The sequence below is a fragment of the Marmota flaviventris genome, chromosome 9, assembly GCF_047511675.1.
Source record: "Marmota flaviventris isolate mMarFla1 chromosome 9, mMarFla1.hap1, whole genome shotgun sequence".
Taxonomy (NCBI): Eukaryota; Metazoa; Chordata; class Mammalia; order Rodentia; family Sciuridae; genus Marmota; species Marmota flaviventris.
Genome location: NC_092506.1, coordinates 16,550,644 through 16,569,044, shown reverse-complemented (window position 1 = coordinate 16,569,044; position 18,401 = coordinate 16,550,644). Strand labels below are relative to the sequence as shown.

Below are 18,401 nucleotides of genomic sequence, written 5' to 3'. Positions count from 1 at the left end.
ATTAAATAATGTAAAATGCCTGACTAGGTTGAGAAGGCTAAAATTTTCTTTTGAAGGTGAAATCTATTTGTTCTTATAGGCTATTTCTTAGAATATATGTTTAAAAATAACCCTTATACATGATAAATTATGTATGCATAATTTTACTTATAAGTAGATGTTTTATAATATGAAAATTAGATATAAGAAAAATGGTCATTAGTAGAAGAGATTAAATAAATTAATGGATGCAAATAGAAAGGAAAGCATCATATCTAATCACAATATTTATTTGTATGCAAGACATGTTTATCTGACATTATTTTTGTTGAAGATGAGAAACTCCTTAGTATAGAAAACAAAACCTAGTTATCATAAGACCATGTGAAAACTGTTCATTTTTGCTCCCTTGTAAAATTATTTCTATTTTCGTCTTTTATTTCTTTTTACCTAAAAAGTTTAGTACCAGGGACTAATCTCAGGGGCACTGGACTACTGATCTGCATGCCCAACCCTATTTTGCATTTTATTTAGAGACAGGGTCTTGTTGAGTTACTTAGTGCCTTGCTGTTATTGAGGCTGGCTTTGAACTCATGATTCTCCTGTCTCAGCCTTCCAAGCCACTGGGTTTAGAGGCATGCGTCACCATGGCCACCATAATCTTTGAATGTGTTTGATAAAGAATATTTGTGTGTTTGTGTCCCTGTAAATGTTTAAGGATTCACTGATTTTACATTTATGTCATTAAAACAAATAAACTGGCACACTGAGATATGGAATGTTGGTTGACTGCAGCCACTTTAGTGTTACATGACCTAATATTGGGCATTAAACTAGATAAGAAAGTAAGAACAATTTTTTTATGTTTTCAAAAACGGGTCTGCATTTATTTCCCAATTACCTTACTTCTTTAAAATATCAGATGCTAAACTTATTCCCAAGGGATAAAGTGCTCAGCACCCAGGGGTCAAACACAGAGATCTTTAAAATCCCAGGCAATCTGAAGACAATGAATAGCCTTGGGAAGGATTAGGTGCATCCAGATACCAGGTCTGTAGCTCTGAATCAGGTTCTGAATTTATTTTTTATTTTTTATTTTACTTTTGTTCTATCTTATATATTACTTTAGTTTTTTGTAACACTTTTGAAATAAAAGTAAAATTGTTATATAACAGAAGAAAATTATGAAACTTGATGCAAACATTTACTATAATTACTTTATTTATTTAGCAATTTAAATAATACAAATATAGCAGAGAATACACTAAATGCTACCATGGTATATGGTAATTATATACCATATACCATGTAGCATTATTAATTAATATCATTTGTCATTTAACCTCGTTCATGCATTTTTATATATCTTAAAACCTTCTCATATTACAAAGAAAATCACTGCTTTTAGAGATCTTTAAATAGTGGTCAATATTTAAAATAGTTTATGCTGAGATACAGAGACCTGCACATTGACCATTGTACTCCTGGTAAGGTTTCAAATTTTCATTTTTCTTCATTTACCTTCAACTAGACTTTTCTTATATCTTCACTGGTCAAAGGTCACAGGAATGTTATTATAAGATGTACAATTAGTTTTGACAAAATATGACAGTGGGACCTATAATTCCATTGGCCTTTTAAATAAAAATTAGCAGAATTCATTAGTATAAAACAGAAACAGGGAACAATGAAAATAATAAAACATATAACAAATTTGGGGAGACACAGTTCAGAGACAAATCTCTCTGAGGATATGGGACAGTGAACAAATAAGATATTCATCATGTATTACTTTCATCATATGAACTGTAGTGAACAGATCATGTGGATACTAGTTAATTGAAAGGACTCATCTAGTAAACTACAGTGCTTTTCTTGCCTTTATGTTACCTACCCTACCAATGTCTATGCAATTAAGTTCACAATGCCTTTAGAATCTCAGCCAGACCATAACCACTTTAAAAGGGAAAAATGGTGCACTCTGGCATGTTTCCTTCTACCTATGCTAGTTTACTGCTCATGAAACCCAGACTATCTACTTCTCCAGAAACAACTAACCATCCTACCCTAGTGAGTCCTCATCTACACACCATCTTCTTCCCAGTGACGATAGCATATAGACATATGATAGCAGCTAAATGGCACTGGTAAAGGAGAGGTAGAAAGCTAGTGTAAGACTAATTGCTACTTGTCCAGGTATCCAAGATAATGAGGGAACAAGAATGGGATGTATACTTTATTTCCATCTTCACATAACTAAAATTCTTTCTTACAGGATGAAGAATTTTCTACAAATTTGAAATCAACAACAGTCTCCTCAGAAAATGTGGATATCTGGACCAACTAATTGTAGGAACTATTACATTAAATTATAAGTACATCAACTTATTAATCTATACAAAGAACTAACAAAAATATTTCCAAGAACTACATAGGTTTTCATAAAAGCATCAGGCATAATTTAGATGAAAGAATATTATAACTTTGTACAGATTAAGATAAATATAAGAGGTACCATTATTCTCTTGATTTAAATTAAAATGGACGTATTTCCAGTAGAGAAAACTTATCTTAAAGAACTGTAGCATTCTTTCTTCAATGATTACTGAAAGGACAGAAGGAAGGAAGGAAGGAAGGAAGGAAGAAATCAAGGAAGGGAGGGAGGGAGGAAGGGAGAGAGAGAAAGAAAATTCAGTGAGCCAGGAGATTATCTAGTACTAAGGAAAGATTGTGATGACCTTCACTTTCACTTTGTTTTTACATATACAGGAATTTCCAGATCTGAACAATGGCAGTTGAGAACTTCACTCTGTTTACTGAGTTCATCTTCTTGGGACTATCTGGCAGACAAGATGTGCAAAAGGGGCTCTTTGTGTTCTTCTTCCTTGTTTATGGCATAACCTTGATTGCCAATCTAGGGATGATCTTGCTGATCAAGGTAGACCCCAGACTTCACACACCCATGTATTATTTCCTGAGCAATCTGTCTTTGTGTGACATCTGCTATTCTTCCACTGTCTCTCCAAAGATGCTGGCTGATTTCTTATCTGAGCAAAAGGAAATTCCATATGATTTATGTGCCATCCAAATGTATTTTTTTGGTGCCTTTGCAGATGTGGAATGTCTCATGTTGGCTGTCATGGCCTATGATCGTTATGTTGCCATCTGCAATCCACTTCTTTATACAATCGCAATGTCCAGGAGGATCTGTACCCAGCTAGTGGCAGTTGCCTACCTTGTAGGCTTGGTAGACTCAGCAATCCACACTTGCTTGACATTTCGATTGTCCTTCTGCAATTCAAATGTCATCAATCACTTTTTCTGTGACATCCCACCCTTGCTAGCCCTCTCTTGCTCAGATACCTCCATCAACGAGATAGTGATGTTCACCTTCATTGGCTGTGTTGTAGGACTCAGCATTGTCACTGTCCTCCTCTCCTACAGCTACATCATCACGACTATCTTTAGGATGAACTCAGCTGAGGGCAGACGCAAAGCCTTCTCCACATGCGCCTCTCACCTTATAGCTGTGGCCATATTTCATGGCACACTCCTGTTCATGTATTTTCGACCCAGCTCGAGTTACTCAATGGACAGAGATAAAATGGCCTCTGTTTTCTACACAGTTGTTATCCCCATGTTGAACCCTCTGATCTACAGCTTAAGAAATAAGGATGTAAAGGGTGCTCTTAGCAAAGCTATCAGCACTAACTTGTGTTCTGGGTGAAATCATGTTTCACACTCAGAAGACATCAACAGATTTTGAGAGTAAAACATAAATGCATTGACATAGGTTCTTATCAGTAGAAACTTGGAAATATCTATTGTGATGAAATTGAGATTAAGTAGCTGTTATTATTGGTCTTCCTGTTTTAAGTGAAGAGCAAAAGAACATCACTGAGGTGTTTTGCAGAAAGGGTCCTTTAATGTCTCCCACCTTGTTGATGTTTGAGCCAGAAAGATGCCTTGCTAATTCAACACACCCTCCTTAAGCTTTCAACTTCAAATATGGGTTTAGTGGACACAGTTGACACACTGGAGGAAAATTGAGGGAGTAAAACTCAGTCTTCGTGGTTTCCTTCCTAAGCACTAATGTGTTTCTATAAATTTCCATTATAACACTTAGAATAATTAAATAGTAAATAAAAAATTAAGAATGAAAAAGAGGGAGCACATTAGACACAGTTTTTAAGGCAATGTTCTTGTCTGGTTCCTTTCCCATTATTTTTGGCTCTGTTGTTTGGGGTGTTTGGCTTCAGAGAGCCATTTGAAAACAGTAACGGAATAAACCAAGCAGTGTCTCCAGCAAAATAAATGCAAAAAGGAGTATTTGTAAATTTAAAGGTTCTCCCTTCCTCACTTTTCATGAACTATTTTGTTTTAGAGGAAGTCTCTCCACACCTCTTGACTTCTGCTTAAACTGAAAGAAAATATCAGTAAAAGAGGGCATTTAATGTACAGAACTTCTTAGCTCACATCCACTCTTCTCCAGTCTGCCTTAATTAGCAGTAATAACCCCTGAACCAGAAGCTAGAGCCTTTCCTTTCACCTTGTAGTCTGGGCATAGGAGTGGACTTCCCTCTTTGCCCTCAGATTAGAGGACAGATGTGGTGCTGCACAGTTGGAAGCCAGAGATTTAAGACCAGGACCTTCTCCAAAGGCATCTGGAAAGGTGCCTCCTTCTCTCTCAGTGGGTTCATAGCATTTTATAATATATTATTGTTAGTTAAAATTAGAACAATGGCAATGACCAATTGGTACAGTTTAAGTTGTAAGGAAGAAGAATTAACATAAATATATATAAAAAAGTAACATTTACATTATTATTTCCTTTAGAATGATTTATATTGGTTCTTTCTATGTCTGAAAAATAAACGGAAACTCTATTATAAACAATGTTAATAATGGTCATTTAAGCGTGGTTGAGTATCAGAAAATACTATAAATATTCTAATAGTTAAATTAATTGGTGGTGAATGTTGTCAATGTTATCACTCATTGGTTAATCTGGTGATAAATAATATCACAGAATTTCAAGCTTTCAAGAGCATTCATCTTATCTCAGGTTGTTGTTATAAATGGAAGATTGCATTTATGCAAGTTTTTCATTAAAATCCTCTTCCCTAATTTTATACATCATTTTGTTTATAAAATGTGCTAAAAAACTATTACATTAAAATTTATAGAAATGAACAAATTTATAAAAATATGTAATTTTCTCAGAATGTATATCTCGTATTACTGGCTGAATAATTTAAAAGAAACAAACAATAGTGTCCTATCTTTTAAATATATGCTTGTCTCTATAATCTCAGGTGGCATACATATTGTTCATGGAATATATTACTTATAAGGAGCTCTTAATCATTGTCCAGTTTCCCAAGTCAATGTGATTTATTGAAAACATATTCAATATATTGGCATATATAAAAAGCAAACACACATTGTGAATTCCTTTTGCTACATATTTCTCATATATTTTGTCAGCTTTTCTTTTAAAGAAAGATATATAACAGTCTTTAATTTTTGACTTTATTGTTTTATTTTAATTATTAAAAATGATATAAATAAGAGAGAATTTAAGAATAAAATTTGGACCTTAAAGTGAGCCAGGTATTGGTTTCAAATCTGTGTGCTCTCATTACTTGGTGGTTATGTGTCTACGTTCAGGTCTTAGATTTTTCATCTGTGAAACAGGGGTTTAATATACACATTCTCTGATTATATCTGTATATCCATATTTATCAGTTACATACGTAAAGGATAGTAGACATACATATGATTTTGTTCTGGACAGTCTCTATGAGTCTACTGAGTAAGCTCTCAGGAACTGATCTCCTAGTGCTCCAAGAAAGGATGGTGTTGCTGATAGAACCACGTCATGAGTTGTTCTCTAGGATCTGTCTCCCTTAGCTGGTCAGAATCCAGCTTTAGAATATGGTTTCCATCATGTGTGCAGCTTTCTCCTTATCCTCCTCATGACCTATTTTCTTGACTCTGCCTTTGCTCCTGGCTAAAGCTGAGTAGAGGCTCCTCATGCTACCTCTGCTGACATTCTGCCAAGCACATCTCTATGCTGCTCAGATCAGGGGCCTAAAACTGCACTAAGGAGTTCAGTCCCAGACTCCACATTTCCAAGAAATTTGGATAATTAATCCCACAGCAACTCATTTTATGTTATACCCTGAGGAGCTGATCCTAAAAGCTCTTGCTGAAATGGCAGCTATGAAGAATCAATAGCCATCTATTTTGAAACATCCATGCACTTCAAAAAATATTTATTGCTAAGTACTCAGGTTGAAGTACTTAGTTCTCTTCAGTCTCAGAATGCCATATTCTTACTGATCATTATGGATAAATTATTTTTTTACAAAAATACATCCCATTACAGTGAGTGAAACTGTGGCTGTAAGTTACAATCCACCATATATTTTCCCTGTCAGAAAGTCTTCCTCTTTGCTCATTGGCTTTCTAATTATTTAACCTCATCTTCAGATTTAACTTTTTTTTTTTTTTTTTTTTTTTTTTACTTCTCATCCACATATTCTGTAAAGGTCATTTCCAGCAGCCAACTAAGCCATAACCCCACCAATTTCAGGCTTCAATGCCCAGTCTTGACCCTAACACTAAAGAATCCCTCAGAAATTTTTGCTTTGTACTTTATATATCAAGAAATTTCGTACCCATTCGACTTTTTAGGAAACAGTCTAAGAACCAGACTTTATATTATTCTATATATACAAATTTGTTAACAATTGACCTATTTTTTAGACATCCTACTTGGTAATAACTTGTAATGGACATCCAAGCATATGGTACCACTGTGGAAAATGAACTAAAAATATTGTAAAAGGAATAACAATTTTTTTTCATGTCAGATATATATGGCAAGAACTGAAAACAATCAATAGTAAACCTGTATTTTTTTCATAAAATTTACTCAGAATATAAACCAGGAAGACATTATGAAACAAATGCAAAAGATACAAATAACAAATCAAAATTTATAAATAACTTTTGTAGGAAAATAGAACACAGACATAAATAAATGTAAGACACAAAATGATGAGAATAGAGTACTCAAAGTACACCTATGATTCTTATGAGATTTAGAGTACAAACTACCCTGTGATTGTAATGGAGGATTCAGAATAAAATTTTGACAATAATATTTAAGAAGTCTTTTTAGAATGAGTGAAATTTGGATAGGTAAAGTACAATGAACATATATTTATATGAAAATTAAAATTAATTGGCAAATAATCTTTGTTAATGTCATTAATTTTCTTTCACAAAAGGAGCATTATGTTATTTCAGTGACTTATTAATTATTGACAAAAATTGTGAAAAAAAGTTAAAGAGTAAGAACAGAAAATGTGTAAGAATAAGAGACACAAACATGTAAGAAAAGGTAAATCTTTTCCTGAAATAAATATGAAAAATTTCAACTGTGAAATAACAGATAGTGATGATATAAATAAAATGAGAGTATAGCTCCACTGTTGGGCTCTGGTCTTTTCTTTTGTGGAAGTTTCATTATCCACAGCTTGGAGAAATATCCTTATTAATTGACATTTGCAACAGACAGAAAAAAATGTCAAAGAATAGACATATTTGAAAATTACAGGACTGATTCCTTTTATCAAAGGAGAGCAATCTTAATGTTTATTTTTATAGGAATTATTTGCATCTTTGTTCCTTAGATTTTATATTAAGGGGTTCAGCATAGATATAATCAACTTATAAAGCACAGAGGTCACTTTGTCAATATCCAGTGAATGACCTGTCCTGGGCCACAAATAAATGAAGATCAGGGAGTCATGGTAGAGAGTGGCCACTATCAGGTTGGAAGCACAGAAGGAGAAGCCTTTTCTTCTGGCCTCTGCTGAATCTGTTCTAAGGATGGCTGCCAAAACGCAGGCATAGGAGAGGAGAACTGTTAGAAAACAGATTGCCTCTACCAAGCTAGCACAAGACCACAAGAATGATGTCAAACATGCCAGTGTCAGAATTGAATCCCACACACACCAACAAAGTGCTCTGAGCACAATCTTGCAACAGACCTCTTGGAGATAATAATAGTATTAAGCAGTAGGTTGCAGATTGCTATATACCTGTCATAAGCCATGGAGGCCAAGAAGAAGGATTCTGTGTCAATCAAAAAACAGAAAAAAATATATAACTCTGCAGTATAGTCAATGAAACAAATGGTTTTCATATAAAAAATCAAGCCCACAGTACATGCACCAATAAAGAACAGTATGCAGATGAAAACGTACACTGGGATGGGCAAGTGGGAACTGGTGGGGATTAGTAAAATCATCCCAAGATTCCCCATTAGGGAACAGAGTAGATGGAAAAGAACACAGCAAAAAGAAGATTTAGAAGTTCTGGATGGTCACTGAATCCCAGGAGAAGGATTTCCATCTTCAGTGTGTCACATTCCCACTTCATTATCTAGGGTGCTCCTAGATGGAACCATGACAGAGTAAAGATGAAAGTGTTAATAATACCCTGGACACTCTTGGTGAAACTTTTAATCTTCTAACCATAGGATAAATAACCTGCAAATTGACATAATTTGACTTATTTCTTTCTTATCTGTATCCCTTTTATTTCTTTATCTTGAGTAAGTGTTCTAAAATTTCAACTTCTATATTGAATAGGAATGTGAGAGTGCATATTCTTATCTTATTCCCAATATTATAGAAAATAGTGTTCATTTTAACCCATCCAATATGATGTTGACTTTGTGTTTGTTATGCATAGCCTTTATTGTATTCATGTAAGTTTCTTCTACCCCTACTTTCTTCAAGGTTTTTATCATAAATAGTGGATATATTTTGTCAAAGGCTTTTTCTTTATCTATTGAAATTATCCTGCTTTTTTTCTTCTTCTTCCTTTTATTGTCCTTGTTTCTATTTGTGTGGTGTATGGCATTTATTGATTTGATTTCATTGAACCAGCATTGTATTGCATCCCTGGACTGCAGTCAACTTGATTATGGTATATGATTTTTTAATGTTGTTTTAGTAAGCTTTTTTTGCTGCTGTAACCAAAAGACCTGAGAAGAACAATTTTAAAGGTTTCGTTAATACAGTTTCAGAGGTCTCAATCCATAGATGGCTAATGGCTGCTCTGTGCCATAGAGGGAGAACATCATGGCAGAAGAGCTTGGTGGAGGAAAGTAGTCAGGACCTGACAGCAAGAAAGCGGAGAAAGACTAAGCTCTGCTTACCAGAGACAAAGTATATATCCTAAAGGCATGCTCCCAATAGCCTGCCTACGGTTACCACCCAGTTAATCCCTATCAGTTGATTAATGGACTAATAAAATTAATGCTGTTATAACCCAATTTCTCACCTCTAAACTTTCTTGCATTGTCCCATACTAGTTAGGTGGGACGCCCCACATCTAAACCATAACAAATGTGTTGTGGAAGTCTCTTTCTCTTTTCTTATATTTTATTGAGGATTTATGCATCTATTTTCATCAAGTATGTTCATTTGTAGTTTTCTTAAAGTGTTCTTTTCCAGTTTTGCTATCAAGGTGATACAGGCTTCATAAAATGGTGTTGGAAGCATTCCTTTTCTCTCAATTTCATGGAGTAATTTAAGGAGTCTTGGAATTAATTCTTTAAACAACTAGTAAAATTCAGCTATAAATCCATCTTTTTATTGGTCTCTTTAGGTTTTCTATATCTTCTTTGTTGTCTTTGGTCAGTTTTGGTGAATCACATGTGTCTAGAAATTTATCCATTTTTTACATATGTTTCAGTTTATTGGAACATAATACCTCAAAGTAGTATATAAATTCCTTCTGATTTCAGTTGTATCTGATGTAATTTTACCATTTTTGTCTCTTATTATGTATAGCCCTTAGGGAAATACAAATCAAAACTACACTGAGATCCACCTCACCTCAATTAGAATGACAATCCTCAAGCATGCAAATAACCATAAACTCTGGTGAGGATGCAGAGGAAAGGAACTATCTTGTATGTGGGAATATAAATTAGTACAGCTATTATGGAAGTCAATGTAGAGGAGCTTCAAAAAGCTATAATAAATCTTCTATATGACCTAGCTACCTCACTCCTCCACACTAAAACACACAAAAAAATAAATAAATCAGCAAAATTTAGTGGTCTATGCTTACCTATGTTTATAGAAGCACAATAAATAATAGCTAAGTTATTATTTCAATCTATGTGATTATCCACAGATGAATGGATAAAGAAAATGTTCTCTATTCACACTGGGGTTTTATTCATTCACAAATAAGAATGGCATTCTGTCATTTGTAGAAAAAAAGGATGGTAATTGAAATCATAATTCTGTGAGAAATAAGTCAGAGAGAAAATACTGTATGTTTTCCTTCAGATGTGCAAGCTAGATGGAAAACATAGGGAAATAAAGGGACTCCATCAAAGTAGAAGGGTGACAATTGGGGTAGAGGCAGGGGTTCTGAGGAGGAAGGGCAGAGAGTGAGAATTATTGGGGAGTGAAATTGATCAAATTGTGGATTCATATATTGCAATATGCCACAACAAATACCAGTTTGTATAGTTGAGATGCACCAAAATAAATAAATAAATGAAATAATATAAACGAATAATCTGTACTGACAAAAGCCAAAAAAACCCTATAAAATGAATAAATTCTAAATCCAGTGAATATACTGATTGATAAAAACTAAGCATGTCTATGATTAGTGCAGTTCAATGCATGAGTTCTGATTTTTAAAAATTTAATTGAAAATTGATCACCTCTGTCCTTAGTGTTACTCACATTAAATAACAACACCCTCAAAATGCTCCGACTCTGAATCTGAGCTTTATCTTCAATTTTCTAAAGTCTTTCATCTGTCATCAGCATCAAGTGATAGTGACTAATCACCTTGTAAAAGCTGCACAAATCGCACCTTTTCCCCTTAGTGTGTGGGTACAGAAATAGCAGTTGTTTTCTGATTCTATTGATTCATTTGCAAATAAATAGTATTATATGTAATGGTACAGACTTGTAAGGACAGGTTGGGGTTCTGCTTATATTAGCATCAGCAGATTTCACAGTTCTTCTGTGACAGAATTATTGTTCTTTGCCTCACAAATGTAAAGGATAAACTTCAATCAATGTATATCCTCTTTGTTAGCTTCAAAAATCACGATTCACTATGTAATTTATCCTATTCTTAAGAAGTCATAACTGTGATTTTTTTCTTTAAGTTTATTCTCATTACTTATATGTGACAGTAGAATGCATTATGACACATCATACATATATGGAGTATAACTTCTCATTCTTCTGGTTGTACATGATGTAGAATCATTCAGTTCATGTAATCATATATGTACATAGGGTAATAATGTCCTATTTATTCTTCTATTTCCTACCCCCATACCCTATCCCGTTCCTTCACTTCCTTCTGCCTAATCCAAAGTACTTCTGGAATAACAAGTCTTTATTTTCCCTTCTAAAGAAGAAAGGAATTCCTTAGAGCTGTGTGAAATCTAGGCTAAAATAGAACAAAGATGCTGAATTCCTTACTTAAATGACTGGTCCTTAAACCTATCTGTCAGTAGTTAGGAAACCTTGGGTAGGTCAACTTCTCAGAGAGTTTCATTTTCATAATCTTTCTGATTCATTTCAAGTATTAAATGAATTTTCTCCCAGAACCTCAATGTTAGAATATAACATTTTAGAGTATTACTGTGGCATCCTTCATTGTAAAAGAAAATTTTTAAAAGCGGTATTAAAAAGTAGCAAATATATCAAATCTTAATTATAAAAATATTTTAGTTAGGCTTTAAAAAACAAAGAACCATAAAGTGAATTCTGACAATTATTTAATATCTTTTATTTAATATTACTGCACTAATTTCAAACTATATATTTTTACATTGTTACATTTATTAAGACTATTAATGGAAACCAAATGTCTCCGAAAATCACATCTATGTTCCCTGTTAGTGAAAATTTAGAAAAAAAATTTCAAATTATTTTTTAAAATAAATTTTATTATGTATATTTAATATATATGTATGATGTTACCAGAAACCTTTGGTAGTAAAATGATTACTATAGAAAGTAGGTTCACATAGCTATCATTTCATATAATTTCTAAATCTTATAGCCTTACATACCTTGCTTTTGGAATTCATTCACCATCTTTTACTGCTGGAAATTTTCTTAGGAATTTTTTAGACCGGTTGTTTTTGGTAAGGAAACTAAGCAACAAATATTTGAATAGTTTTCAGATAAATCAGACTAAGTGACTTAACCAAATAACTGAGTTAAGTACAGGCTACCAGATTTCTAACAGGTTCCATTTAAAGAATGAAATGAGATTATTGGATGAATATAAAGATACTAATCAATCCTATTCACTAGTTTTTCCTTTCAGTTTTCTTTCTGCCATATATTTTTGTTTTAAATATGAGTACAATAAGACAAGGAAAAAATCAATCATCACCTAAAATTTCCTTGCACCATTTTTTTTATCTGTTCTTTTCATATCACCTCAGGAAACCACATGCATTTTATAAGCATTTTGCATTGATACATAATTTGTCACCTATATAGATTAGATTTTATTCTGATATAATTTTTATAAGTGGAAGTATGCAGTATATATATATATATATATATATATATATATATATATATATATATATATATATATATATCTCAAGTGTGTTTTCTCCTAAACATCACAATTATTTTGAGATTCATTCATGCTATTGCATGTTTCTGTGATTTATCCTTTTTATTTATGTGTATATTTGTAGTATAGGAATATTCTACACTTTGTGCAACCACTCACATTGATAGATTTGAGTTATTCCCAACGTTTGGGTTATTAGAAACCAAAGCTATAAATGTCCATTAAGAAAACATTGTATGAACATGGGGCTTGACTTAGGTAATACACAGAAACAAAATAGTTGTATTGCAGCACAAGTCTGGGTAACATTCATAGAAATTGCCCACATGTATTCCAAAATGCAACATTATAACTGCCCACCAGAAGTTCATGAAAGGTCATATTCCACAGTAGTTTCATTAATGGTACATATGATTTTTTAAAATTTTAGCTCATGTATTATTGCAGGTATGTCATGATATCTTATTTTGGCTTTAATTATCACTTCCCTAATAATGATAGATGCTTTTTATCTTCTCATACATTAACTTTCCATCCAAAGATCTTCTATGGAGAAGTTTCTATTGAAATCTCTGCTCCATTTTTTTATATGATTGGTTATTTCCTTATTATTGCTGTGAGTTCTTCATATTCTGACTGCAAGTCCTTTGTCAGATCTAAGGTTGTCAAATGCTTTCTTCAGTCTGTGACAAAACAGACACATGCATATCTCCATAAATCCATGCACTATAACAGATTATGTGTATATACTTATATAGAGCTAGTGTTAAAAATAAGTACTTTCTGAAAAAGTGTATATCTAATTATATTCTTTCCACATTGTTATAGGTAACTTTTGCTATATAAAGTTCTAGAACAGAGGGCTCAAATTAACCACTATCATTATTCTGCTGGTCTTTCTATTGACTATGGTATTCAGTAGACATCTGAGAGAGGTGAAAAAGTGTCACACAAGTGACATAAGCATGTGAATGTCTCTAGAAAGAGTCTCATCTGGTCCTCTTGAACTCCCCATGGAGTCACAGAGTGATTCACACAGATACTTTAGCTCATTAGGTAATAGCTTGTTACACCCTCAGTATAATTTCTTAAAGACTGGAAATAGCATGACCTAGAATGATTTCTATGTTTTTTTTTTTTTTTGGTCAGAGCAAGTAAATGACAACGAAACTTTGAAGGGAGGCTAAATTGACACTGTGGTCTAAGGAGATGCATCTGAATGCTTATAGCTATTTTTAATCTGTGAAAATTATAATTGCAGAAATTTTTAACTTCTTCTATTCCTAAGTTAACATTTAATTAACATTTAAAGAAAAGTGACTATATGCGTGATCTCCTTTTGTTTCTGCTGTGCAAAAACCAAACAAATTATTTAATAACACCTATATAGAATAATGTAAGAAATTTCAATCAGATCAATGTGAAGCAGGGGTTGGCTCTGGATCCTTTAGAGGTAGCCCAGTCAAATAAAATATTTCAGTGATAGAACAACTTTCAAGAAATATGAATAATCTCTTGATATGTGATATTTGAAGAGTATAGAATTCAGTCTTCCAGTATTAACCAAGTTAGCAAAGAATTAGTATGAATAGTAGAAAATGAAATCACTTTCACAAAACATTTGTAACTGTTTTTTAGGAAGATTTTATCTATGTACAATATTTAAGTGAATCATTCTTACACATATAAAGTATATTAATACAAAAAATCCTGCAAACACAGTATACATTTAACTTTTGATCACTGTTCTCTAAAATAGCCAAAAAAAATAGTAAGCAATTAACTCTATGAAATCTTTTAGTGCTGATTATAGAGAATACAAACAAATATATAATATATATATATATATATATATATATATATATATATATATATATATATATTATTCCTTGAGGCTTAAATTTAGTAGAGAAATCCTCATATAGATGAATTACACATAATTCAAAAAGCAGTGTATTTACTATAGAGTATGCACCATAATCATAAAATCTAAGATATGTGGATGGATGGCACATGGTTGGGATGGAATGTGACAATCGTGGGTGAAAAATATGTCCCTTATTATTGCTATTGATATGAGTAGTTACAGCATTATTACTAAAACAAATAAAATAGAAACACCCAAAATATCCATCCAGTAGAAATAGATAATCAAAGGGTCTCTTATTCATAAAATGAAATGCTATGCAGTCATAAAAAGGAACGAGATTCAGAAACAAGCTGCAACATTGATATATTATGACAAAGATATGCTAAATGAGGGAAGACTGACAAAAAAGGGCATATATTAGATGACTGTTTATGCTTAGGATAAGTGAACACATAGAACCAGAAAGTAAAGTTTCTAAGGACCAGGGTTAGGAGAGAAGGCAAGTGACCCCAAATAGATGTGTTTTTTACTGAGGTGTTAAAAAATGTTCTGGAAGCAGAGAGTGTTAAAGGCTACATAACCTTGTGGATATACTACATCCAAGGAAATTTTTATATTATAAGTGTACGATTTATAAAATATGAATTATATCTCATTATAATTATCACGGAAAGGAACTAATACTTTCATTAAATATTAGTAAAGTTACTTAGTCATTACATATTCATTAAGACTATGGACACTATTTTAAAAAGCAGAAAAATGAACAAAAGAAAGGTGTTTGAAATGACTAACTTGGGGGGGGGCTGAATTCCCTCAAATTCTGCTTTAACTAGACAAGAATGACATAGATCATATTTTATAGTAAAAGGTATGTATGTATTTTATGTATTTTGCGCCATAAAATTTACTCGCAGCTTTCATTCTGTCATAGATCAGTTTGCTGATGATAGTCAATAATAAAAACTCAATCTTTCATAAAGATGTGGATGTATTCAGAGGGGAAAATAAAGAGTCATAAATATAATTAAGTCATAAGTTTGCATAACAGCAAAGCCTGAGGGAATAGCCTCAGAGAGTTAAGTCCCCAAATTTACCTGGTATAATTCCATGCTACCTGCTTAAGGTTCAGTTATCAAAGAATGTCAGGTAAGTTCATGTCAGATTAAGTTCCTGAGTTTCCAAACTCAAAGACTTGAGGTTTAAAGAAATGACATTAAAAAAAAAGACATCTGTAAATGAATCATTTTATGCCAGGTTACTGTGTTCCATAAATTCTGGCTTAATGATCAAAAATGATGATTTCTTCTCAAAACTGGAAGACATGAGTAAATCTCCTATCCATTAAATTTCCTATTTACTAATTTTATTTTAATATATATTATAAACAAATATTTACTTGCTTTATACTATATAGGTATTTACATCAATTTAAGTGGTTTTGTTGTTATTTTTCTGTTTTGTTGTTTATTTAATAGATATTTGAAGTACTGCATTACAAGCAATCATATATGTAATTTCAACTCTGTATGAGTCATATAATATTTTTACTTAGTCCCAAAGCATAAAAACAAAAATCCAATTTATATCTATCCCTCACTATTTCTCATATTCCAGTTAGGAATCATACACACTTGCAATTACTTTACAAGTACATAAATTCACTTATGCTTAAGTAAAACATGCCTAGTCAAAAATCCTTATTCTTTTTCTTTCTTTTTTTAAATATATGTGCCCATTTAAGATCTAGTTGAAATGTAAATATATGTATTAAATTAAGGTGGTTTTACTGTCTTTTTAGCATTTTTCTTTGCATTGTCAGTAGGTTATCCTTTAATTCCATATTATGTCTAAAAAGAGGCAACAATCATTGTGGTAAAATCATACAACATTTTAAAAAATACAGAAATAAATGAATATTTATTTTATATTTCACAAATACTAAAAGCCACATGTAATAACAGTAGAATAACATTTTTCAGTTTCAGTAGTCAGTGATACGCTTAATACTCCTAGAACTACTACAATGATCTTTTAAATCGAAAATGATTTTTTAAAACTGATGTCATTGAAATTACCCTTTTAGTCTAATGTGAATGTTGTCAATTCTCCAACTGCAATAGTTTATCTAGTGTTTCTTCCATTTATTTGGAAGATGAATACAGGTTTCAGTAGAGTAAAAATATACTCTTAACATAAGAAGGTAAAATCCAGAGAAAGTAATGAAGTTGTAGAAAGTCATACGTTTCTTGAATGACATTCAAATTTAAATAAAAAATTTTCACCTGCTGTCTCATATTTATTATGAATATTGTCAAGCAGATGCAATTGTTTTTTAAAAAGTGACAAATAAACGGGTGTTTTTCTGAGACTAAAAAGAAAAATATCAGAAACAAACGGTGTTCTGCTATATAGGTACAGCCTGTATGTAAAGAATGAAACATGAATCTTTTTTTTTTTTAATTATTTTCTCAAAAGTTTAGGCAAAGAAGAATGGACAGAGGAAATTGTTCCTCACAGACTGGATTTATTTTCATGGGAATTACTATTAACCCTGAGATGAAAAGCACTCTATTTGCTGTGTTTCTATTTATTTATCTCATTAATCTTCTGGCAAATCTTGGAATGATCTTCTTAGTTAGAATGGATCCCCAGCTTCATACATCAATGTACTTTTTCCTCAGCCACCTCTCTTTCTGTGACCTCTGCTATTCCACAGCAATTGGACCTAAGATGCTGGTGGACATATTTGCCAAGAACAAATCAATTTCCTTCATTGGCTGTGCTCTGCAGTTCTTGATCTTATGTACCTTTGCTGATTCCGAGTGTCTGCTGCTGGCAGTGATGGCGTTTGATAGGTATAAGGCCATCAGCAACCCCTTGCTGTACACAGTCAACATGTCCAGTAGGGTTTGCTACTTGCTCATGGCTGGAGTTTACCTTGTGGGCCTGGGAGATGCTTTGATACACACGACATTAACATTCCGCTTATGTTTCTGTGAGTCTAATGAGATTAATCATTTCTTCTGTGATGTCCCTCCTCTCCTGTTACTGTCTTGCTCTGACACACAGATCAACGAGTTAGCAATATTCACTATTTTTGGTTTCATTGAACTAAGTACCATTTCTGGAGTCCTGGTCTCTTATGGCTACATCATCTCATCAGTCTTAAAGATCCGCTCTGCTAATGGGAGGCTCAAAGCTTTCTCCACCTGTGCTTCCCACTTGACTACCGTTGCAGTTTTCCAGGGCACTATACTCTTCATGTATTTCCGGCCAAGTTCTTCCTACTCTCTAGATCAAGACAAAATGGCCTCACTGTTCTACACCCTCATCATTCCCATGTTGAACCCTTTGATTTATAGCCTACGCAACAAGGATGTGAAAGAGGCCCTGCAAAGAGTGAAAAAGAAAAGGTGGATTTAAGTAATCGTAATATCTGTCCATATGTGCATATTTAATGTGAAAACTTTTTAATATATTGCATGATACACAGAATAATTTTTTCACATGGTTTATTGAATAAGTTTTGGCTAAAGTCTAATTATAAGAAAATGTTGCAGCTGTACAAACATGTTGTGCTTGATTATTCATTTTGAATTAACATATTATATTCATCTCTGAAAAGATTATCCTCACATATTAATTTTCTCAAAGTTTTATTTGCTTGTACTTTTATTCATGCATTACTTCAATTATATTATAATTTAGTAAATGCATATTAACTGCCTTTTACATATTTTTGTGCCTTATGTTTTATTGTGAATTTATGAGTTTATAAATTAGTAAATATTAAATTCTAGTTAAATTAATTAATTAATACATTAATTTATTAACATGAATTAAATAAGTGACAATTGGCCTCAAAACAACCCTGGAATAAAAAGAG

General features: G+C 32.6%; 2 protein-coding genes and 1 pseudogene across 2 annotated transcripts; 2 read left to right on the top strand and 1 right to left on the bottom strand.

The window, feature by feature from the left end:
• Positions 1–2,767: 2,767 nt before the first annotated feature.
• On the top strand, positions 2,768–3,706 carry LOC114083981 (olfactory receptor-like protein OLF2). Its single transcript, XM_027925189.2, has one exon. The coding sequence runs from the start codon at positions 2,768–2,770 to the stop codon at positions 3,704–3,706; it is 939 nt and encodes a 312-aa protein (XP_027780990.2).
• A 3,931-nt stretch (positions 3,707–7,637) lies between these two features.
• On the bottom strand, positions 7,638–8,433 carry LOC139706961 (olfactory receptor 5I1-like; annotated as a pseudogene).
• An 8,566-nt stretch (positions 8,434–16,999) lies between these two features.
• Positions 17,000–17,938, top strand: LOC114079354 (olfactory receptor 5W2-like). Its single transcript, XM_027920592.2, has one exon. It carries the CDS (start codon positions 17,006–17,008, stop codon positions 17,936–17,938), a length of 933 nt encoding a protein of 310 aa, XP_027776393.2. The 5' UTR covers positions 17,000–17,005.
• Positions 17,939–18,401: the final 463 nt, after the last annotated feature.

Excerpts from the sequence above, each read along its gene's own strand:
- LOC114079354 (XM_027920592.2), top strand. The coding sequence starts at position 17,006 with ATGGACAGAGGAAATTGTTCCTCACAGACTGGATTTATTTTCATGGGA.
- LOC114083981 (XM_027925189.2), top strand. The coding sequence starts at position 2,768 with ATGGCAGTTGAGAACTTCACTCTGTTTACTGAGTTCATCTTCTTGGGA.